The sequence below is a fragment of the Pogona vitticeps genome, chromosome 6 (assembly GCF_051106095.1).
Source record: "Pogona vitticeps strain Pit_001003342236 chromosome 6, PviZW2.1, whole genome shotgun sequence".
NCBI classification, from domain to species: domain Eukaryota; kingdom Metazoa; phylum Chordata; class Lepidosauria; order Squamata; family Agamidae; genus Pogona; species Pogona vitticeps.
Genome location: NC_135788.1, coordinates 102258901 through 102283545, shown reverse-complemented (window position 1 = coordinate 102283545; position 24645 = coordinate 102258901). Strand labels below are relative to the sequence as shown.

The window sequence follows — 24645 nt, the reverse complement described above, 5'->3', positions numbered from 1 at the left end:
GTGGAATTTGCTGAAGTCACACTTAAGCTATTAGTGTCTGAAATCACTACAGTGTGGAGAAACTCTAGTTGTAGATTACAAGCAGAGTGCAAATGAAAACCAGGGGAGAGAGAGAGAGAGAGAGAGAGAGAGAGAGAGAGACCACATATTTTGTAGATGGTGCTCACTCAAGGATGATGCCTTCTGTAGTGGGACTCCAACACAGAGAGTACAAATGGTGGCTGTAAACTGTCCCTCCTTGATCTCCTCTCTCTAAGAAATAAAACCTGCCTTAAGAGTAGGCATTTCCTAATTCATTGACCTGGGAGTATGAGTTGTAACCTTCCAGTGACGACATCAACAGCTACCATAATCCCAGTGGGAGTGCCATTGTGGGAATGCATTGATGATGGCTATGATTGTATTTTAAAAAAGAGCAATGAGTGATTACCCATCTAGTTGATACCAAGGAGGGCTCATGAAAAATCAGCAGTGCTCTAGTCCATTTCTGCCCCCAGCAAAGCACCTGTCTATACCTCCCTGGCTTATCTACAGAGTCATGAACATTTTGGTGCTAAGGCTTTGCTGCCCCATCAGTTCAGTCATGAGTCACATGAGCTTGCATGGAGGGAGAGGAGGAAGAGGAATGACTAGATCTGAGCCCACAAGAGACATATTGGTACCATGCTCAACCCTCCAAGCATTTTGTTTCCTTCTACTCAAGGAAGAATGACGGGATGTAGTGTAGGCAGCTTTGTGTCCATCCTTCAGTAAATACCAATAGTGGATTCGTGGTCTTCCAGCAGCAAAGCTTTGCACTCTCAAAATGTCTGTGCCTGGGGCAAAGTCCTAGCTCCCCGCCCTAGTGGTGGCTCTTCTTGTCTCTCCTCTGTTGTCAGATGCTTCACCCTTTGCAGATTGCCCCTAATCTTTTGGTCTCCTAAAGAGTATATCAGTAATTGTAGATAAATGGCCGAAGGGCTGGACAGGTGATAATATATGCATGCACTCCTACATAAAAAGAGTGATAACAATAATCATGTGCTGTTAAGTCAATTATGACTTATGGTGACCCTTTTTCCGAGTTTTCCAAGTAGAGAATGCTTAGAAGTTGTTTACTATTCTCTTCTCCTGGGAGTGCCCTGGGACTGTGCAGCTTGCCCAAGGCCATACAAGCTGGCTCTACTTGCAGGAGGCAAGTCCAGCAATGAGGCTGGGAGGAGTCAAGTCCTTGTTCGAGAGGCGCTTGCCCCGTTTTGCCCTTATTCTTGCACCAGACTTGCTTTTGATCATATTGAAAGCCAGCTTTGCCAAAGAAGGTTTTTCAGGCGTGCTTTTCAGGCGGAAGGTAAGTTGCTCAAGTCACACGAGGTGCCTTGTGTTGCAAGCCGAAGGCAGAGCTGGAAATGCAAGACTTTGGGGATAAAGAGCATAACTGCATTCAAGTTCTTTCTTTTTGCAGGTTAATGACTTGAAACCAAGATTTTTTTTCTCAAAACAGCCTGCAGGGACAAAGGGGAGGGAAGAGTGGGGAATTCCATCTCTTTCATTGTTGCTTGTTGCTTTCTGTCTTTCAGCCAGCAGGGCTTCAACAGAGGCTGCCACAAGCAGTGTGCCTGCCGCTTCCAGCCTGCTGGGTCTGACTTCAGAGCCCAGCCATGCCGGATCTATATGCCGTTGTCCTAGGACTCCTGATCCTTCTGCCTCTCCTGGGGAACATTTTCTTCCCCTATCTTTGGCTGGACCTGGTCTTCCTCTTCCGCACCATATGCTCAGGATTCAGATGCTACAAGTATGTCCAACGCAATCCTTCCTTTGCTTTACTGGACATCTTCTTGGCCAAAGTCCAGAAACACCCAGAAAAGCCCCTGATTCTTTTTCGAGAAGAAGTCTATTCTTACCGAGAGATCGACCAGCGTAGCAGCCAGGCGGCCAGAGTGTTCCAAAGCCATGTGGGACTGAAAGAAGGGGATACTGTAGCTGTCTTCTTGGAGAATGTCCCTGCCTACATCTGGGTCTGGTTTGGTCTGGAGAAGATTGGCTGCACGATGGCGTGTGTCAACTATAACATCCGATCCAAGTCTCTCTTACATGTGCTCAGCTCCTGTGAGGCCAAGGTGCTGCTGACAACACCAGGTGAGCTATAAACCTTGTGGTTATATCTAAGGGGGGAATTAAAGGTATGTTTATTTCAGGTTTTCCCTTCTTCTTCTTTTCATCCCAATGTACATTTTTCGTTTCCCAGATTTAAAAAAGAAGAAGTCCACAACAAACCTTTATCAGAGTAACTGTTGACATTTGACTACTGATTGAAACTCCACACCGGGGTTAACAAACTTGCCCAAGGAGGTCTCACTAGCTGCATGGAAAGTTTCCAAATGCTTTCTGTAGCACAAGTTCTGCTAGTCCAAAGGAAGAAAATTATGAAAGTTTCTAAAGACCGGGTTGCAGCTGAGCACAGAATTAATTCACTGTGCCCTGATCAGAACAATACAATCGTGTTAAGCTGAGTGTTCCTAAACTTGCACACTAAATGAGTATTTAACTACATTCCTTTTTCTGTGCCTATTTGCTTTGCTTTTCTGCTCACAATGTTGAAGCTATGAAATCAGAGCTGTTTATGGGCTGCCTATAGGATTTCTGAAGGAGTTATTGCTTTGTTTCTACTTAGAATTCCACACAGAAACTTGCTTGTTGAAACCAGCATTTGCTAGGCTGATGTTTTATCTGATAAAACAATGTTGATTCATCAAACGCTGTGGAATCAGATACTTGGCTAGGTATAATAATCTTTGTGTGAGAATTTTAGAAACTTGTGCTGCTAACCTTTCAGTTTTGTTTGTCTTGCATTGCAGTATAATTTATGGTCTTTTTTTTAAAAAAAAAGTTTGCATTGACTTTATGATGATTTTTTTGGTGAGAGGTCTTAATGTTGTTTCATATCTTGATGGGCAAATTATGAATCTTTTCAATTGAAGGGGGAAAAACCCCTTTGTATATCAGGAGAAAGGAGTGCGATATTGGAGAGTGAGAGACAAATAGTAGAGAAAGCAATTTAGGGTTACTTGAGCTGGAAAAGAGCACAAAGCAACTCCTGTTTACGGGCAGTTCTTGACCTAGATGGTTCGCTTTCTGAAAACATCCTGGGTAGCTCAGTTTAATGATAACAATGTTTGCATGTCAAAGTAAAAAAAAAAATAACTGTTGCTGATATGTGTGGGAAAGGAAAGCTAGCTGATGGTAGAAAATGGAATGTTGAATTTTGAGATTGTGTTGTGTGTGTGTTTAGTCGTTTAGTCGTGTCCGACTCTTCGTGACCCCATGGACCAGAGCACGCCAGGCCCTCCTGTCTTCTACTGCCTCCCGGAGTTGTGTCAGGTTCATGTTGGTTGCTTCGCAGACACTGTCCAGCCATCTCATCCTTGGTCGTCCCCTTCTCCTCTTGCCATTACACCTTCCTAACATCAAGGTTTTTTCCAAGGACTCTTTTCTTCTCATGAGATGGCCGAAGTACTGGAGCCTCAGCTTCAGGATCTGTCCTTCAAGTGAGCATTCAGGGTTGATTTCCTTTAGAACTGATAGGTTTGTTCTCCTTGCAGTCCAGGGGATTCTGAAGAGCCTCCTCCAGCACCACAATTCAAAGGCATCAATTCTTCGGCGGTCTGCTTTCTTTATGGTCCAGCTCTCACTTCCATACATCACGACAGGAAAAACCATAGCTTTGACTATTCGGACTTTTGTTGGCAAGGTGATGTCTCTGCTTTTCAAGATGCTGTCAAGATTTGTCATTGCTTTCCTCCCAAGAAGAAGGCGCCTTTTAATTTCAGGGCTGCTGTCTCCATCTGCAGTGATCATGGAGCCCAGGAAGATAAAATTTGACACTGCCTCCATATCTTCCCCTTCTATTTCCCAGGAGGTGATGGGACCAGTGGCCATGATCTTAGTTTTTTTGATGTTGAGTTTCAGACCGTTTTTTGCACTCTCCTCTTTCACTCTCATTACAAGGTTCTTTAATTCCTCCTCACTTTCTGCCATCAGAGATTGTGTTACAGTTCATTATTTATGTAAAATGTTTATAACTGGCAATGTCCCTGAGATGCCAGGTGAATCTCCCTTCAGAGGGCTTATCCATAAGCCTGCAGTGTACCAGCCTAAGTTCACAATATCCCATTCTTGTACAGTACTGTATCTCCAGAATACCTGTAAGTACTGTCTGAGAGCACTGAGAATTAGAATGGGAAGAGGCCCAAGATTCCAGCACCCACAAGCCTCCATAGGCCAACAGGTGTCAGGGGACATAGGAATGGCCCAACATTATCACATTCTCATTCAAAGTGCCTTTGAACCCAGTGGTGTTGTGGAACCAGGGCTTGCAGGGTTAAAACTCTGGGTATGTTCACATGGGAAAAGATCACAATTTGGGTCACAATCTGATGCAATCGATGTCCCAGCGATTACATTTATTTATTTATTATCTTATATGCCGCCCACACTACCCAAAGGTCTCTGGGCGGCTTACAACCATTAAAATACAATTAAAAAGGTAAGACAATTAAAATACAATTAAAATATATACTCTAAAAATTGCCATCAGGACCCACAGTTGATATTATTTCGATTAAAAGCCTTCCTGGAACAGGAAGGCTTTGACCTGGCGCAGAAATGTCATCAGCGTCAGTGCCAGACGAATCTCAGTTGGGAGGGCATTCCATTGTCTGGGGGCAGCTGCCGAAAAGGCCCTTTCTCTACAAGCTGTCCCTCTTACTTCCTTGAGGGACGTCTCTTTCAAAAGGGCCCCCTGGCTAGATCTTAACTGCCAGGTAGGTTCATATGGAAGGAGGCAGTCCTTCAGGTATCCAGGGCCCAAGCCGTTTAGGGCTTTATATGTCAAAACAAGCACTTTGAATTGGGCCCAGGAAACAACTGGTAGCCAATGTAAATTAAACAGATTCGGCTTGATGTGTTCCCTAGCGGCCCCATCACTCACCAGCCACACAGCTCAATTCTGGACCAGTTGCAGTCGCCGGACTGTCTTCAAAGGCAGCCCCACATAGAGGGCATTGCAATAATCTATGTGAGATGTTACCAGCGCGTGTGTAACTGTTATGAGACTCCGCTCATCCAGGTAGGGCCGTAGCTGGTATAATTTCCACAGCTGAAGGAAGGCGCCCCTGGCCACTGAGTCCACCTGGGCTTCCAGAGTTAGACTGGGGTCCAGGAGTACCCCCAGGCTGCGGACCCTGTCCCTTAGGGGGAGTGTAACCCCATTCAGGGCGGGGAAATGGCCCTCCAGCCTGTCTGGCGAAGCACCCACTAACAGCACTTCCGTCTTGTCTGGATTGAGTTTCAATTTTTTATCCCTCATCCAGTCCATTATCAGAGGGACATGGTGGTGCTGCGGGTTAATCTGCAGAAGCCTCTGTGCTGTAAGATCTGTAGACCTTCAGCTGTAAGTTCGAATCCACATGACGGAGTGAGTGCCCGTCGCTTGTCCCAGCTCTGGCCAACCTAGCGGTTCGAAAGCATGCAAATGCAAGTAGATAAATAGGGACCACTTTGGTGGGAAGGTAACAGCATTCCGTGTCTAAGTTGCGCTGGCCACGTGACCACGGAAGATTGTCTTCGGACAAACGCTGGCTCTATGGCTTGGAAACGGGGATGAGCACTGCCCCCTAGAGTCGAACATGACTGGACAAAAATTGTCAAGGGGAACCTTTACCTTTACCTTTAGTCCATTATCAAGTCCAGACACAAGTTCAGCACAGAAACCACCTCACCTGGATTGGTGGAAAATGAGAGGTAGAGCTGTGTTGTCAGCATATTGCTGACTCCTCAGCCCAAACCTCCTGATGACCTCTCCCAGCAGTTTCATGTAGATGTTAAACAGCATGGGGGACAGTATCGAGCCCTGAGGAACCCCATGACATAAACGCCATGGGACAGAGCAACTGTCTTCCAGCACCACCCTCTGGACACGGTCAGCTAGGAAGGAGCAGAACTACCATAAAGCGGTGCCCCCAACTCTCAACCCAGCCAGCCTATCCAAAAGGACACCATTGTTGATGGTGTTGAAAGCTGCTGAGAGGTCCAGGAGTATTAACAGGGTCACACTCCCCCTATCTCTCTCCCGGCAAAGGTCATCGCACAGGGCAACCAAGGCAGTCTCCGTACCAAAACCTGGCCTGAAACCCGATTGAAATGGATCCAGAAAATCCATTTCATCCAGCAGCACCTGGAGTTGCCCGGCCACAACCCGCTCCAGCACTTTGCCCAAATAAGGGAGGTTTGCTACTGGTCGATAGTTAACCACTAGCCTTGGGTCCAGGTTAGGCTTTTTAAGGAGTGGCCAAATTACCTCCTCTTTCAAGGTGGTAGGGACCACTCCATCTCTCAAAAAGGCGTTCACAGCCTCCTTGCACCCAGGTGCGAGCCCCCCTGGCAGATCTTCCAATTCGCCAAGATGCACAAGGGTTGAGTGGAGTGGTGGTAGAACAGACAGATCCAAGCACCCTGGTCACATCCTCAGGTCTCAACTCAATTGAAACTCATCCATGAAGCACAGGGGAATGGGCTCCAGACCGATTCCAATCTGTGACCTAGCTGGACCTTTTTAGTCCAGCTGTTGGGCTTCTACTTTTTGTGGCCAAGCTGGAGCAGATGGAACAACCACTTTAAGGGAGATTGCTGCTGTTAAAGTGACTCTTTCTGCTACAATCAAGTGCATGTCTTTGAAGCCATCTGGTTGTACCTACTTTGTGTTTAGCAAGGGACAATGACATCCTATACCACCCTGCTCAAGATTCTGTTCTTCAGTCCACACAGTAGCTGGGAAAGAAATAGATTTCCCAGTACTGTACATTGTTGCAAGCTACCTCCTTTGTAGTGCAAAGTATTTGAAAGTGATTGGTCTTGGAACAGTCAATTCAGAGTCATTAGCTTTACAATAGACTTGTTCCTATACCGGAACCAAAAAATGAAGCATCCCCACCAGAATCAAAGAACATGAGAGACACTGCAGACTAAAACAACCAGAAAAATCTGCAGTAGCTGAACATGCCCTAAAACAAACTGGACATGAAATTCTATTCCAAAATACTGAAATACTGGACAACACCAGCAATCATTACGTCAGACTGCACAGGAAAGCCATTGAAATCCACAAGCACCAGCTTCAACAAAAAAAAAAGGAAAATGTGAAGCTCAACAAAACTTGGCTCCCAGCTATCAAAAATACAGCGTGCAAAAGGTCAACGAATTCTACACAGCCACAAGGACAGGGGATCACTATATACACAAGACCAGCTAATGACACCCATCAACCACAGTGACAGATAATCTCTTCTCCTTAGCACAACAATACACCCACAACAAGACACACTAATCACCCATCTACAAAAAAAGACAAAAGCCTATCTCACAGCCATAAATACTGCACCCCCAAGCCAACTACACCAGAGCACAGGTTGCTGTCCTCTGAAGATGCTGGCCACAGAGACTGGTGAAACGTTAGGAAGAACAACCTTCAGAACACGGCCAAAGAGCCCGAAAAACCCACAACAACCATTGTTCCTAAGTTATTGATACAGACATATCTGTTTGCATTTTTTGGAATGTCTTGGAGGGTAGAACCTGCTAAGGAGACATTCATGGTGCATACAAGGACACCTCCAAATTTACCACACCGCTGTATAGCTACTAATAAAACTTCACTCCTCTGGCCCCTTCCGTGTTTGTACAACTTTCCTACCACAGCTGCCTTACTCCATTCCTTTTCACCATCAAATCTTCTTTTGTTCTGCCATTCATTCAGTAAAATCACATTTGTTGTTCCTGGGTTAGAATCCTGGATGTTTCATTATTTGCCTTTAGTCTTCATTGTGGTTTTTTTCTCCTCTCATTAAACTACATAATACAGAGTCCTGCCCCCTCTGCAGAATGATTGGAGTGCAATCTGTTTTGTTTTTGGGCAATTTTTATAACAGATTCTGAAGAAGACTTTTCTGAGAGCTAATTACCGAGAGGAATTTCAGATTTTGGAGGGGGGCATATGGGGAAGATGAGGGGCAAACGTGCAAATTAAAACCACTAACTAAAGAAGACAATGAAGCACAGAACCGCAGCCAGTACCCTCACATAGCCAATGGTACAGTGGAGCCAGGGCACTCAGGCTCAAAACCCCAAGGCTTTCTGAATACCACAGACTAAGACATCATCTGCCACCCCTTAGACTTCCCTGTTGCCTCTAGGCTTAGCTGGACTCCTCTTAAATGGGAAGGAAATGGATTTTTGCCAAGAACACTGTATTGTTGCATGCTATCCCTGTTAGGATGCAAAGTGTTTAAAAGTGGTTTTTGTTTTTGAATGGGCCATGAAGAGTGATTCATTTAAAAGACCTGCTCCTCATTTGTTGATATGGACTAGTTTCATCCCAGTTCACTGCACAGTAGCAGTGGAGAGAATTTAGCTGAGACCCTGTTTGAATCACCAATTTATCTGACCCAGTTCCCTCCTGTACTTGGTGTTGTTTGACTTTAAATTCTTAATTTCTGTAATTTGTTAAAAAAAAAAGCTTAAATACTGCAAGAGACCTGTAAGTGTTGTAATATTCTGCAACATTTTACTCCAGGGAAGGTGCATTCATGACAAAGCAAAAGGATTACTGCATAAAAAACTGGACCATATGTACACTCTGCTACATGAATGTTCACGTCAGCAGTCCCATATACAGCTGTTGGATGCTACCGGAGAATAACTGGATAAGCGTACTGACCAAAATCTATGCACATATAGACCTTACATATGTTGAATACAAGTTGCAAACATTTTTGTTTGATTTAGGTCACAATCACATGGACCATAAGAACTGCATTTATACCAAGTCTGCCGTTATTTAAATGGTTTTATAAATTTCTATTCACATGACACGTGTACTGTATAAGATAAATTTATTTGGCCAACCAATCAATGTTTTTCAACTTTTCTGTCATGGGCCTTGTATTATGAAACATTTTCCAATACAGTACAGTGGGGTCTCTACTTAAGAACGTCCCTACTTAAGAACAATCCAACTTAAGAACAGCTCCATTTGCTAAATTTTGCTTCTACTTGAGAACAGAAATCCAAGATAAGAACAGGAAAAAAAACCTTTCCTGCTCTTTTTTTAACCTTAGGTCATCTTAGGTTAAAAAAAATTCTCCCCATAGTGGTAGAGTACGTATTAACCAGCTTTGATTAATGTACGAACGCACCTCTACATAACAAAAAAACAGCCAGAACGGATTAATTGGTTTTCAGTCCATTCCTATGGGAAATTTTGCTTCAACTTAAGAACATTTCAACTTAAGAACACCATTCCAAAACAGATTAAGTTCTTAAGTAGAGGTTCCACTGTAGTTTCTATGGACGGAAAAGAGCAGATACGGATTAAATGGTTTTCAATGCATTCCTATGGGAAATGCAGATTCAACATAAGAACTTTTCAACTTGAGAACCACCTTCCAATACAGATTAAGTTCTTAAGTAGAGACCCCACTGTATTGCCTTCACACAAATTTAAACGTTACTTCAGTGATATATAGTTTTTTTTAAAAAACAGCAATTTAAGAGCAGTGCACTAAACAGAAAAGAAAATGAGTTAATTTTTTTGAGTAGGCATTTATAGCCTACAAAACCTGTTCAAAGTTCAAGAAATGTATTGAAAGAAAAGAGAGCTCGGCAATTTGTATATCACATGACTAAAGATAAATATATATCAGTATAAATGAAGTAGGAAATTGAAGTGATTCAAATGGCCCATGTGATTAGGCCCTTAGTTTCTGCTTTCTGCAGTGGAAGTGGAACTGATTTTGACAGCTGGATGTGACTAGCACCATTCTGTTTACTCAGAATTTACTAGCTGTTGCACTGTTCCAGGGGAAAACAACGTTAACCACAGGACAAAAGATCCTGTCTCCCTGAATAATGACTGCTACTTTCTTAAAAACAGAATGCGTAAGAACAGCACAACTAAGACCATTCAGGGAAAGGAAAATGGACATCCAGAGTAGCCATCAAAGTTACATCTGACTCTGTTGCTAACAAACAAAAATAAGTACTCCCCACAATCCCAGGGAGTGGTACCCATTCTTTCTTCAGTACAAGAAATAAAAGCCGAATAGAATTCAGTTTGATCCCATGCATTTGGAGTCACCATTTGGAACCAGAATTTCATGTCAAAGAAATACTGCTCTAAATGTGATTTTCTGTGTACCGAACTGCACAGGATAGTTATTCATATTATTATCTTAAATGGTGGGGTTAGACTTGATGGCTTTAAAGACCTCATCCAACACCATTATTCTATTATTCTGTACAGAAAAGTAGAGGTCTCCAATCGAAAATTAATTGCAAATAAGATTTAGTCAAAAAATCTGAACTTATTTTCTTCCTTTTCTTAAGATTTTCAAGCTGCCATTGAGGACGTCCTGCCTACTCTCAGGAAAGAGGGGATACAGGTTTTCTACCTGAGTGATGACTCTCCAACCAAGGGTGTGCAAGCTTTGCTGGGACACATCAAATGCAGCTCACCTGAACCGGTGCCTGTTTCCTGCAGGTCCAGTTTATCTCCTAAATCCCCATCCTTATATATTTTCACCTCAGGGACCACAGGTGAGAATGTTAAGATGGTGGCTGTGACTAGGACCTGAAGGATAGAGCAAGCTGTTAGGCATAGTAGTCTACCTTTCCCTTGGTTTCTGCCAGCCCTTTCCCTGGACTCTTTTGATGATCACTGATGATCATTCCAGAAGATCCATAACCTACTGTTGGCTTCACGCCTTCCCATTCTTAGCACCTCCAGCTAAAAAACAAGATCTCACACATTGTTTCCAAGGAGATAGGTAAGTCGTGGACAGCTACTGAGAGTCAGAGGGGCAATACTGGACTAGAGGGGCCATTCGTTTGGCTCATTTCTAGAATCAGGACCAGTCTGAACTATTACAGTCCATGTAGGCCTGTGAGGTCAACTGTCCTGCTTCTCAACCTGTTTCTTCACCCAGCTGCACTGCTGCAAATGAGGGTGATGTCCGTTTTCCAGACATTACATGTGCCTGCCTTTTGTCCCACTCAACAGACAACCAAGAGGGGTGGATGTGTCTTGTTTCTTTAGTATTCACTGCTGAAAAATTGTATGATAATCGAAACATGGGGTGACATCCCCATGCCTTCAGAACCTCCCACCCCATTTTTTAAAAAAAGAAAATTACTTGAAAGGACCCCATAGCCACAAGTGGTACGAGGAAGGGCCAACTTCTCCCAAGTTTTGAGCAAGCTTTTAGGGCCTCCTGCCTGATTTTAGGCCGAGACAAAGCCTTCTTTAAAAAGTCATCTGAAGTAACTTATTTTTTAGAGTCTGGGCCTAATGTATGTGATGGATTTTAAAGGGATGGGGAGGGAGAATAGGTCGAGGTGTTGAGAGGGGCATTATAGAGTGTCCTGTGTGGCTAATGGGCCATACTTTGTCCATCCCTCTTCAAAAACAAAGTCCTCTCAGAGATCCTGTGTATGCCATTAAATAATTAACGATTGAGTTGGGTGGATATTAGAATTGCGGGCATGGGAAGGAGACTTGTATGACTGTAAATTGTATATTATTTCTTGATTGAGGGGTCACTTCAGGTTGTTACAACAAGCCCTTTCCCTTTCTTTTCCTGCCTCAAGGGCTACCGAAAGCTGCGATCATCACCCGGAGAAAGCTGCTTCTTGTGTCTGCCATGTACCGCCTCTGTGGGGTGTGTCCAAAGGACATCATCTATGTCCCACTCCCAATGTACCACTCAGCTGCGCTTCTCATTGCAATTGGAGGGTGCTTGGAGGTTGGTATGTACAGAATGTTCACGAGGGGTCTAAAAACAGATCCACTTGTAGGTGTGTGACAGAAAGACAAGGGATAATGTAGCCACATATTAGGAGGATAGGAGAGATGGTGTTTATGAGACAGAGAGATATTGCAGCCTTTTAAGGAGAAAGGTGGGATAGAAATATTTTTATATTTAATTAATTAATTTCAGTGAAATGGGATATATGTGTGCATAAGATTTGGGAATACAAAATTTACACCCACATCTGTAGACTTTGAATATTCATATATGAATGTGGATTTCAGAATTTGAATTGTGAGATTTAAGTTGAATGATTTCACCATTAGACTTTTCTCTTCTTGTACTGCGTGCAAAATCATGCTGTCAGTGGGACATCCTGAATTTATCTTCTATGTATGTTTCCCCTCCCCTCCTTTTGAAACAAACCTATATGTTTTAGACAATTTTAATCTTTTAGCATTAACTTCTGTACCATTATGAAAGTCAGAATTAATCAAAAGGAGTGCTAGAGCAAGGGGATCTAAACATGTTTCTAGAAAGACTACTTTGCTCAACCTTTAAAATATATGTCACTTTTAAGTTGAAGTCCCCAAAGTTGCCTAATCTTTTAAAGATCAAAGTTCCTCTTGTTGATCATTAGACTGGGATTAGGCAAGAATTTTCATGCATTCCACAGTCTGATTCAGTGTGTGCCCCACCTCCAAACTGGCTGTATATATAAGCTAGATGTGGTATGGGTTGCACTGTTTGTCTTTGCCTAGCTGCTTTTTAATATATATTATACTAAATATTAAATATATTATAAGTATTATAATATATAATATATATTTTAATATATATTAAAATTTATATATATATATATGATTAATATATATAAAACAGCTTGTTGTTGTTGTTTAGTCATTTAGTCATGTCCAACTCTTCGTGACCACATGGACCAGAGCACGCCAGGCCCTCCTGTCTTCCACTTCCTCCCGGAGTTTGGTCAAATTCATGTTGGCAGCTTCAATGACACTGTCCAACCATCTTGTCCTATGTCGTCCCCTTCTCTTCTTGCCTTCACACTTTCCCAACATCAGGGTTTTTTTCCAGGGAGTATTCTTTTCTCATGAGATGGCCAAAGTATTGGAGCCTCAGCTTAAGGATCTGTCCTTCCGGTGAGCACTCAGGGTTGACTTCCTTCAGAATGGATAGGTTTGATCTTCATGCAGTTCAGGGGACTCTCAAGAGTCTCCTCCAGCACCACAATTCAAAAGCATCAATTCTTCGGCAGTCAGCTTTCTTTATGGTCCAGCTCTCACTTCCATACATCACTACTGGAAAAACCATAGCTTTGACTATGCAGACCTTTGTTGGCAAGGTGATGTCTTTGCTTTTTAAGATGCTCTCTAGGTTTGTCATTGCTTTCCTCCCCAGAAACAGGTGTCTTTTAATTTCATGGCTGCTGTCACCATCTGCAGTGATCATGGAGCCCAGGAAAGTAAAATCTACCACTGCCTCCATAACTTCCCCTTCTATTTGCCAGGAGGTGATGGGACCAGTGGCCAAGATCTTAGTTTCTGGTATTGAGCGTCAGACCATTTTTTGTGCTCTCCTGTTTCACCCTCATTAAGAAGTTCTTTAATTCCTCCTCACTTTCTGCCATCAGAGTGGTATCATCTGCATATATGAGATTGTTGATATTTCTTCCGGCAATCTTAATTCTGGCTTAGGATTCCTCCAGTCCAGCCTTTCGCATGATATATTCTGCATATAAGTTAAATAAGCAGGGGGAAAATATACAGCCTTGTCGTACTCCTTTCCCAGTTTTGAACCAATCAGTGTTTCTGTATCCAGTTCTAACTGTTGCTTCCTGTCCCACGTATAGGTTTCTCAGGAGATGGATAAGGTGGTCACGCACTCCCATTTCTTTAAGGACTTGCCATAGTTTGTTGTGGTCCACACAGTCAAAGGCTTTTGCATAGTCAATGAAGCAGAAGTAGATGTTTTTCTGGACCTCTCTGGCTTTCTCCATAATCCAGCACAAGTTAGCAATTTGGTCTCGAGTTCCTCTTCCCTTCGAAATCCAGCTTGCATTTCTGGGAGGTCTCGGTCCACATATGGCTGAAGCCTACCTTGTAGGATTTTGAGCATAACCTTGCTAGTGTGGGAAATGAGTGCAATTGTACGGTAGTCGGAGCACTGCCCTTCTTTGGGATTGGGATGTGAACTGATCTTTTCCAATCCTCTGGCCACTGCTGAGTTTTCCAAACTTGCTGGCATAGTGAGTGTAGCACCTTAACAGAGTCATCTTTTAAGATTTTAAATAGTTCAACTGGAATTCCATCACCTCCACTGGCCTTGTTGTTAGCCATGCTTTCTAAGGCCCATTTGACTTCACTCTCCAAGATGCCTGGCTCAAGCTCAGCAATCACACTAATTGAGTTGTCCGGGACATCCAGATCTTTCTGGTATAATTCCTCTGTGTATTCTTGCCACCGCTTCTTGATGTCTTCTGCTTCTGTTAGGTCCCTCCCATTTTTGTCCTTTATCATGTCCATCTTTGCACAAAAGGTTGCTTTAATATCTCCAATTTCCTTGAAAAGATCTCTGGTTTTCCCCTTTCTATTATTTTCCCCCTTTTTTGCATTGTTCATTTAAGAAGGCCCTCTTGTCTCCTTGCTATTCTTTGGAAGTCTGCATTCAATTTTCTGTAACTTTCCTTATCTCCCTGTCATTTTGTTTCCCTTATCTTCTCTGCTATTTGTAAGGCCTCGCTGGACAGCCACTTTGCTTTCTTGTATTTCCTTTTCTTTGGGATAGTTTTTGTTGCTGCCTCCTGTACAATGTTATGAGCCTCCATCCATAGTTCTTCAGGCACTCTGTCCACCAAATCGAGTTCCTTAAATCTGTTCTTTCCTTCCACTTTATATTCATAAGGGATTTATACCTGACTAGCCCAGTGGTTTTTCCTACTTTCTTCAGTTTAAGTTTGAATTTTGCTATAAGAAGCTGATGATCAGAGCCACAATCAGCTCCAGGTCTTGTTTTTGCTGGCTGTATAGAGCTTCTCCATCTTTGGCTGCAGAGAACATAATCAATCTGATTTCGGTGTTGCCCATCTGGTGATGTCCATGTGTAGAGTTGCCTCTTGTGTTGTTGGAAAAGAGTCTTTGTGATGACCAGCTTGTTTTCTTAACAAAACTCTATTAGCCTTTGCCCTGCTTCATTCTGAACTCCAAGGCCAAACTTTCCTGTTGTTCCTTTTACCTCTTGACTCCCTACTTTAGCATTCTAATCCCCCAGAATGAGAAGAACATCTTTCTTTGGTGTCAGTTCTAGAAGATGTTGTAAGTCTTCATAGAATTGGTCAATTTCAGCCTCTTCAGCATCAGTGGTTGGTGCATAAACTTGGATTACTGTGATGTTGAAAGGTCTGCCTTGGATACTTATTGAAATAATTTTATCATTTTTGAGATTATATCCCAGTACAGCTTTTCCCACTCTTTTGTTGACTATGAGGGCTACTCCATTTCTTCTATGGGATTCTTGCCCACAATAGTAGATATGATAATTGTCTGAACTGAATTCGTCCATTCCCATCCACTTTAGTTCACTGATGCCCAGGATGTCGATGTTTATTCTTGCCATCTCCTGTTTGACTACATCCAGCTTCCCAAGATTCATAGATCTTACATTCCAGGTTTCTATGCAGCATTTTTCTTTGCAGCATCGGACTTTCCTTTCACTTCCAGGCACGTCCGCAGCTGAGCTTCCTTTCAGCTTTGGCCCAACCACTTCATTAGTTCTGGAGCTACTTGTACTTGTTCTCCGCTCTTCCTCAGTAGAATGTTGGATGCCTTCCGACCTGAAGGTCTCATCTTCCAGCGTCATATCTTTTAGCCTTTTGTTTCTGTCCATGGAGTTTTCTTGGCAAAGATACTGGAGTGGCTTGCCAATGCCTGCTCCCGGTGGATTATGTTTAGTCAGAACTCTTCACTATGACCTGTCTGTCTTGGTTGTCCCTGCATGGCATAGCCCATAATTTCCCTGAGTTACTCAAGCCCCTTTGCCACGACAAGGCAGCAATCCATGATAAAGCAGCTAGACAAGGACAAAGAATGCAACACGTACCACATCTAGCTTGATCCCAAGTCATCAAATTCAGTTGCTTTTTCCTTATTATTTCAGAAATGCCAGACTCCTTTTAATTATCATCACCATCATTTTAGAACTGCAGAGCTGGAAGAGACTCTAGATATGGGCACAAATCTCGCCCACCTTCTGGCTGGATCCCCCACTCCCCAGCCGGTGCATGCTCCTCTACTCCTCCTCTTCAGCTGTTTGACCAATTTCTAGCAGGAGCACAGACTCCTCTGCCCCGCCTCCTTGGTGGATCACCCACTCAGACATGGAGGCAGGGCAGGTAAACCCATGCTCCTGCCCGTGTCTGGTTGAACAGCTGAAGAGGAGGAGGAGAGTAGTGTGTGCTGGCTAGTGAGAGGGTCATTGGCCAGAGATGCAGGGCAAGGGAACGCATGGCAAACAGATGCTAGTTAAGGAGTCTCTGCTGGTGTTCTTCATTGTCTGTCAGTTATGTGATTTGGTATATAATGAAAAATACTGGTGGTGACAATGGCCAGTGGCCATTTTGCTACTGTGGTTTACAATCATTGCAGTTACTCTGGTTTACGTTAGGGACAGATTTCTAACATTTATTTTTATCTTACGCCAAGCATGATAAAATGTGAATTCTTGGCATATAGTTTGTAGACTCCTTAGCCAGAGTGACATATGAGTCAAATTCCATGTTACATTAGTCTAAAAACAACAATTTGCAATACCTATAAAATTAATTGCCAGCAACCCCTGTATTGGAAGATAGGAAGAGTACCAAATCTGATGACCAAACCTGTTTGTAATATGAGGGATTAGATGCTTGTTGTGTTAACTGTCATGCTGGATTTTCCTCAGAGTTATAATAATAATAACCTTGAAACTGCAGAGCTAGAAGGGACACTATAAATCATCAAGTCCAGCCCCTGACAGAGAGGCACAGTGGGGAACAGAACTCCCAACCAGAGAGCTAAACCACAGAGCTACCCAGCAGTTATTGATAGACTTGCTATGAATTCTGCTGTTTGACTGCATCTTTCTTCACCATAACCATATGACTAACACCACTGCTCAGCAATCTTTCTTTTCATTCCCCCCCCCCCCAAAGGAGCCACTTTTGTCTTGAGATCCAAATTCTCTGCTTCCCATTTCTGGGACGACTGCAGACGATACCATGTCACTGTGATCCAATATGTGGGAGAAATGATGCGCTACCTATGCAATTCACCAAAGGTAACTGGGAGAGTCCCAAATGCATTGGAAGAAATGTTGTAAATAATTAAAATGGAAGACAGAAACAAAATTGAAAAAGATCTTGATAGGCTTGCGCAATGGACTGATAACAACAGAATGATATTTAACAGGAATAAGTGCAAAGTTCTATACCTGTGGTGGTGGTGGAGAACCTAAGTGCACAATTACAAGATGGAGGATACTTGGGTCAGTAATAGTATGAGTGAGAAGGATCTTAAAATTGTTGTAGATCACAAGCTGAATACGAGACAACAGTGTGATCTGGCTGCAAAAAAGGCAAATGTGATTTTAGAATGCATTAACAGAAGTATATTTTTCAAATCGCACAAGATACTATTCCCCTTATATTCAGCACTGGTTAGACCTCCATCTTGAGTACTGTGTCCAGTTCTAAACACTGCACTTTAAGAAGGATGCCAACAAATTGGAGCAAGTTCAGAGGAGGGCAACAAAGATGATCACGGCACTGGAAACTAAGCCCTATGAGGAAAGACTAAAAGTACTGGGCATGTTTAACCTTGAGAAAAGACAGGGGGGTGATATGATAACATTTTTCAAATACTTGAGTGGTAATCATACAGCTGAGGGGCAGGATCCGTTCTTGATCATCTCAAAGTGCAGGATTGTTTCACTGAAGCCCTTCTAGTTAAAGCTATTCAATGGATACAGAAAATCACAGCCAGAATAAAAACATATAGTCATAGGATTAGGCCCCAAGTTCTACTTCCACTGTTTTTTTTTGTTTTTTTTAAATTAAAGTTTGCATTGAGTATGCCTTAAGGGAAAAGAAAAAAAGGAAGAAATAACACCCAGAAGAATTTGCAGTTGGAGCTGGCATCAGTAGAGCAGACATTTAGGGGTAGCTAAAGTAGAAAGGTCTTCTGAGCCCTGAATGGTGGAGGTATGTGTTTATCATTCCATGCCTGAAGTACAGTGGTGCCTCGATTAACGATTGCCTCGCTTAATGAGGAAATCGCTATACGATGATTTTGCGATAGCTTTTATGATCGCAAAACAATGGTTTAAATGGGTTTTTTTTCATTTAACGATGATCGGTTCCCTGCTTTGGGAACCGATTTTCACTTTACGACAATCAGCAAACAGCTGATCGTCGGGTTTCAAAATGGCCACCGGCTGAAGAAAATGGCCCCCTGCTGTTTTCTAGGATGGATTCCTCGCTTTACAGGACCGAAAATGGCTGCCATATGGAGGATCTTCGCTGGACGAGCAGGTATTCAGCCCATTGGAATGCATTGAACGGTTTTCAATGCGTTTCAATGGGGTTTTTTATTTCGTTTGACGATGTTTTCACTCTACAGCGATTTTGCTGGAACGAATTAACATCGTCAAGCGAGGCACCACTGTATAAGTTGAGAAAGGTAACTGTTCCAGATACTTCCACCTTCGCATACCTTGGTTACTCAATTTATGACCACAAAGAAAGGAAAATGAAAAGATCCAGCTTTGATGGATGTCTTTAAAATACTTATACCTACTGCTCATACATGCTATTCATTATATAGTATTTTCTTGCATGCAACACAAATATAAAACAGCCAGTGAGGCAAAAATCACAGGTCATAATAATTACTAACAGATAAACAGAGCAGCAAAATTGACTCATCAATCACTCCACATGCTGTTACATGCCTGGGTAGAACACAGAGAAATGCCTGGCACCTGGAAGCAGAGATATGAGTTCTGCAAATGAATTTCACCATAGAAAAGGCTCCTGGTGCATGACCAGATTCCTATCTCTGAAGCGGATGGGTTACAAACTCCTTGCAGTTAGCCAGGTTCATCTAATTGCAGGTGATCCATCAGTTCAATCAATCTCTTCATTTGCGGCTACATGCCTAGGCAGGCAGCAGAGATGCCACAGTGAATAGAGATGACGAAAATGTTCTTTTAAAAAATCACAACTAAAAAATCATTTGCTCTAACACCCCCAAGTGTGTCATAGAGGAAGAGCAGGCTATCTGCTACATCTGTGCCAAATTTGATGCTGATCCAAATTCAGGTTTCAAAATGTAAAATTTTTTGTTTGGGGTACCCCGTTTTTTTGAGTTGCCTTATGGAATGTTGATTTGCTCTGTTGCACAGTACATATCTATTGCTCTCTCATACAACATTAATAACGCTGGTTTATTACCACAGTGATTCCCCTTGACTTTTTGCCTTGCAGAAGGACAATGACCGTGACCACAGTGTGCGGATAGCGATAGGCAACGGCATGCGTATGGAAGTCTGGAAAGAATTCCTCCATCGATTTGGGTTCATCCAGATTTATGAGTTCTATGGAGCTACGGAGGGCAATGTTGGATTCATCAACTACACGGGCAAAGTTGGAGCTGTGGGAAAGACTAATTACTTACACAAGGTGATGGGCTGCATTGAAAGGTCACCAAACATCTTGTTTATGAATGTCCAACTGACTGTTGTAGGGATTGACCATGGTTCCAGCTAGTCACTGAAGGGTGTTTGCCTCTAGGGTTCATCCAATGTGCTAAACAAAACCCTTCATTTTTTATCCATTAGTGGAGGTAGCAGTAGGATTCCACAGAGCGCCACTCACCATTCCACATGGAAGTACAAACATCATGCTAATAGTTTCTCATTAATTGTTTGAGAAAGAATTCTTGGGGATAGAATTAGATTAGAATTCCTAGAGTCTAGAAATGAGATTCTTTTCCATGATAGCATCCAAAGAATATATTGTGAGGAGAAACCAAGGAGAGATGTTTTGAGGGCTAGATGAGGAACCACCAAGATAGCTGGGGAAGGGGAAGACTCCCTATGCCTCTCTTAAGATTTTCTACCATTCCTAGCCAAGAACATCATAAAATGTTCAATCATAAAATTAACACTATGATTTGTGTACATTGCAGAGGCCTTGAATGTTTCCATTTCCTTTCTGTTTCACTTTAGAAAATGACAATGTTTCAACTTATTAAATATGATGTTGACCAGGATGAGGCTGTGAGGGATGAGAAAGGGCACTGTATCCCAGTGGTTGCAGGTAAATTTATATTTGTCACACACAATCAAATGAATATGTCTCTGTCTCATTTGTCTGAAGATCTAATCTAATCTAATCCTACTGCCAGTCTTTAGAGAGAGAAAACTTGGAGAGTAAATTTAGCATGTGCAATTGAACACATATTGGGGCAGGAAGGAAGTCCCTTTGGGGCAAAAAGTACAGACCAACAAGGACTGAATTTACTTATCAATTTACAGTACATGTTTTGCTCTTATGTGGGTAGGAAGAATGGCATGTAGTATCCTAAAGAAGGCATGGGACTGGCTGGCATCCTCTGAACATGATTTTGCAGCATAGTGTTGCTGATCCCATGGCCAAACTATAAATTGCTGATCCGAAGAGAGAATTGTTTAAATTTTGAAGATACCGTATTGCATTTTATTTATTTATTTATTTATTTATTTATTTATTTATTTATTTATTTATTTATTTATTTATTTATTTATTTATTTATTTATTTATTTACCCTGCCTTTCTCCTTAAAAAGGACCCAAGGTGGCTTGCATCCTTAAAAGCACAATATCAAAAAGCCAAAAACAGCAAATTATTTAAATATTAAAGAAGAATTAATAACAATCTGATGGTTTACCCACTTTTGTAGTGTATACAGGTCTCATTTGCTAGTATGCCTGTTTAATCACAGAAGTCTAGAAGACTAGGCCTCTTTTATCTCTGTTAGAAGGGAACTGATTTTCTTTTTTCCAGACCATTTCTCAGAAACCCCACAGAATTTGGCTTTCTGCTAGAGGATGAATGTTGATTCCTCTTTCACTTTCCAGGTGAGACGGGTTTACTGGTAGCCAAGATCACAGAGGTGACACCATTTGTGGGCTATGCCGGAGACCGAGAGAAGACAGAGAAGAAGATTCTCCGGGATGTCCTGAAGAAAGGGGACTGCTACTTCAACACGGGTGACCTCCTCATGCAAGACCGTGAAGGCTTTCTGTATTTCCAGGATCGGGTGGGAGATACTTTCCGGTAAGTCTCACTGCACCTGTACAGGGTCTGGGTGACCTGTTACTCTGTGCTTTGGAAGAGCTGGGCTGAGGACTGATGTATCTGCTGCTAGTGTAGGGTATGCATAGAGATATCTTATGTTGCTTTCATGGTAGTAAGTCTCACTGTATTCAGTGGGGTTTACTCTCACTTAAGTGTAGAGTGTATAGGATTGTAGTTACAGGAAGGAATTGGAGTTTGCTTGATATGAATAGTGTTTTTGGATTTATACTATATCACTGTTTATGCAGTAACTCATGTTCTTTGGGTAATGTAAAGATTTAAAAAGTAAAATACTGTAATTCCCCATATCCATGGGGGATCAGTTCCAAGCCCCCCCGAAGCTGAAAGATGCAGATTACAGTGGTGCATTATTTGTAGCTTGGTGATGGACATTCATATTTACAAAATTCAAGAGCAAAAGAAATCCAGAACTGAAAGCTCTTTTCTTCTTGCAGCTGGAAAGGCGAGAATGTGGCCACTACAGAGGTTGAGAGTGTCCTGGCAGGGCTGGACTTTATTCAAGAAGTCAATGTTTATGGGGTGCCAGTACCAGGTAGGCCTGAAATAATTTATTTTTGATATGAATGTCTGAAGTTACAATATCTTTATCTGCAAATTCTAGGACATTATGCAAGAGCAAAGCAGAGAGACTCATGTAGCTACTCATTCCTCACTTAGAAAAAGCAACCACTGAGGTTCCCCCCCCCCCACTTGTTGGTGTGTAATGTGTTGTTCCACAAGCCTTGGTGGTTTGTTTCAGGGCACGAAGGAAAGATTGGGATGGCTGCTGTACGGTTGAAGGAGGGGCTCACCTTTGATGGGAAGAAGCTGTATGAACACGCCAAGGCTTCCATGCCAAACTACGCAGTACCTCGCTTTATCCGCCTCAGGGTGAGAATTTTTTCTATTGCCATGCTTTCTGCTTTGCTCCCCTCCCTTCATAGGAATGAGGCAAGATATAATCTTATTCACAGCCTTAGTCCATGTGTGGGTTTTAGACATAGAAAGAGCATGCGTAGGGCACCCACAGCCTGATTGGACTCACTTTGGGGTGCAGGGGCTTTAATCCTTGGCCACCATCAGTCATAACCGAGAGATGAAGCACACTATACATCTTCTAAACATGCAGGGGTGGGCAGAAGGTGTCCCTGAGTCTTTATTTTTAGGTTGTGGTCTCCAGTTTGCATCAGACTTCCCTGTCCTCAGGGTACATTAGTTGTTGTGGGTTTTCGGGGCTCTTTAGCCGTGTTCTGAAGGTTGTTCTTCCTAAAGTTTCACCAGTCTCTTTGGCCAGCATCTTCAGAGGGCAGGACTCAGAACTCTTGTCTGTGCTCTGGTGCAGTTTGTTTGGATAGTTGAGTATTTATAGCTCTGGGATCGGCTTTTGTCCTTTTCAGGAGATGGGTGATTGTGGTAATCAGCTTGTTTTTTGTTGTGGATGTATTGTGATAAGGGGGAGAGATAATCTGTCACTGTGATTGATGGGTGTCATTAGCTGGTTTTTTGTGTGCAGTAGTTTGGTAGAGTTTGTTGAGCTTCTGCAGGCTGTATGTTTCAGTGCTGGGAGCCAAGCTTCGTTGAGTTTTAAACTTTCTTCTTTTTTGTTGAAGCTCTGTTGGTGTTTGTGGATTTCAATGGCTTCCCTATGCAGTCTAACATAACGATTGCTGGTTTTGTCCAGTACTTCTGTATTTTGAAATAGAATTTCATGTCCAGCTTGTTTTAGGGCATGTTCAGCTACTGCAGATTTTTCTGGTTGTTTTAGTCTGCAGTGTCTCTCACGTTCTTTGATTCTGGTGTGGATGCTGCATTTTGTGCAATATATACTTGGCCACAACTGTAAGGGCCCTACAGGCAAATGGCTACTCCAAAAATGAAATCTCAAGAGCCATCAAACCAAGAAAACAACACCAAACTGAAGAGGAAAAACAGCCACCCACAAATAAAGTATTTCCGCCATACATCAAAGGGGTCATGGACCGCATGGGGAAACTTTTGAAAAAACACTACTTATAAACAGTATTCGAGCCCACCACAAAAATACAACAAATGCTACAGTCAGCTAAGGACAAAAGGGATCCCCTCACCACTGCAGGAGTATACTGGATACCTTGCAGTTGTGGCCAGTTATATATTAAGTGCAAAGTACTGCACCTCGGAAAAAGAAATCAAATGCACAGTTACAAGATGGGGGATACCTGGCTCAGCAATACTACAAGCGACAAGGATCTTGGAATTCTCCTGGATCACAAGCTGAATATGAGCCAACAGTGTGAACTGACTACAACAAAGGCAAATGCTATTTTAGGCTGCATTAGCAGTAGTATATTTTCCAAATCCTATGAGGTGCTAGTTCTATTCAGCACTGGTTAGGCCTCACCTTGAGTATTGTGACCAGTTCTGGACAACACACTACAAAAAGGGTGCTGACAAATTGGAACAAGTTCACAGGTGGGAAATCAGGGAATTAGAAACCAAGGCCTGTAAGGAAAGACTGAAAGAATTGGGCATGTTTAGCCTTGAGAAAAGACAGAGGGGTGATATTATTGTTGTTGTTTAGTCGTTTAGTCATGTCTGATTCTTCGTGACCCCATGGACCAGAGCACGCCAGGCCCTCCTCTCTTCCACTGCCTCCCGGAGTTTGGTCAAATTCATGTTGGTAGCTTCAGTGACATAATACCACTTTTCAAATACTGTACTTGAAAAGCTGTCATTCAGAGGAGGGTCAGGATTTAAGAATAGGATTACTTTGTGGTGGAAGGATTTGGGCTCATTTGTTTCCTTTTCCCACAGGACACCCTGGAGATCACAGGAACGTTCAAACAGTGCAAAGGTCAGCTGGTGAAAGAAGGATTCAACCCTTCTGTTATCCGCGACCCGCTCTACTTCCTAGATGACTTAGAAAAATGTTATACGCCAATGACTCAGCAGATCTGGGACTCCATTGCAGAGAAGAAATTGAAACTGTGAAAGGGGTGTCCGGGCATATTGTGTGGGCCATTTCCTTACTGGTTCTAGTGGAGCAGGGGGCCTAGGAACAGTATAGTATTGAGCCTCTTGGCTTCTTTCTGAGAAAGAAAGGATTGCCAGAAAATTATTTTTATCTCTGAGATGTGTGTGTATATGTGTGTGTTGAGAATTCTGTGCAAAAAACAAACAACCAATATCATCTTTATGGAAACATATGTGAATACGTGTGTTTATAACAGTGCCTTTTCTTTTTCCCGGAAAAATTACACAATCGTCTGTGCGCATATGATGGCACTGCAAGTATATGGGGGTATTCATATTCGTATACTATCCCCCACTGGTGCAGATAATGAGGGTCCGGCCCCCACTCACAATTCTACCGCGCGCTGTTCCTATCACTCTGGAGCTTGCGATCGGTGAGCCACTCTTCAACCTGGCAGAGAGGCTCGT

The 24645-nt window shown here is 42.6% G+C and overlaps 1 protein-coding gene across 1 annotated transcript; it reads left to right on the top strand.

Moving 5' to 3' along the window:
* Nucleotides 1-1220: 1220 nt before the first annotated feature.
* LOC110091312 (long-chain fatty acid transport protein 2) lies at nucleotides 1221-24406 on the top strand. The gene is made up of 11 exons (XM_073004446.2): nucleotides 1221-1327; nucleotides 1557-2115; nucleotides 10417-10626; nucleotides 11677-11835; nucleotides 17041-17165; nucleotides 19372-19566; nucleotides 20115-20205; nucleotides 21006-21204; nucleotides 21681-21778; nucleotides 21986-22116; nucleotides 24019-24406. Exons 2-11 carry the CDS (start codon nucleotides 1638-1640, stop codon nucleotides 24193-24195), a joined length of 1863 nt encoding a protein of 620 aa, XP_072860547.2. The 5' UTR covers nucleotides 1221-1327; nucleotides 1557-1637; the 3' UTR covers nucleotides 24196-24406.
* Nucleotides 24407-24645: the final 239 nt, after the last annotated feature.

What these genes read in the sequence shown, in the direction of transcription:
- LOC110091312 (XM_073004446.2), top strand. Translation starts at nt 1,638, where the DNA reads ATGCCGGATCTATATGCCGTTGTCCTAGGACTCCTGATCCTTCTGCCT. An exon ending in TTTCACCTCAGGGACCACAG is followed by an intron (nt 10,627 to 11,676) that starts GTGAGAATGTTA and finishes TCCTGCCTCAAG; the next exon opens with GGCTACCGAAAGCTGCGATC. An exon ending in ACCTATGCAATTCACCAAAG is followed by an intron (nt 17,166 to 19,371) that starts GTAACTGGGAGA and finishes TTTGCCTTGCAG; the next exon opens with AAGGACAATGACCGTGACCA.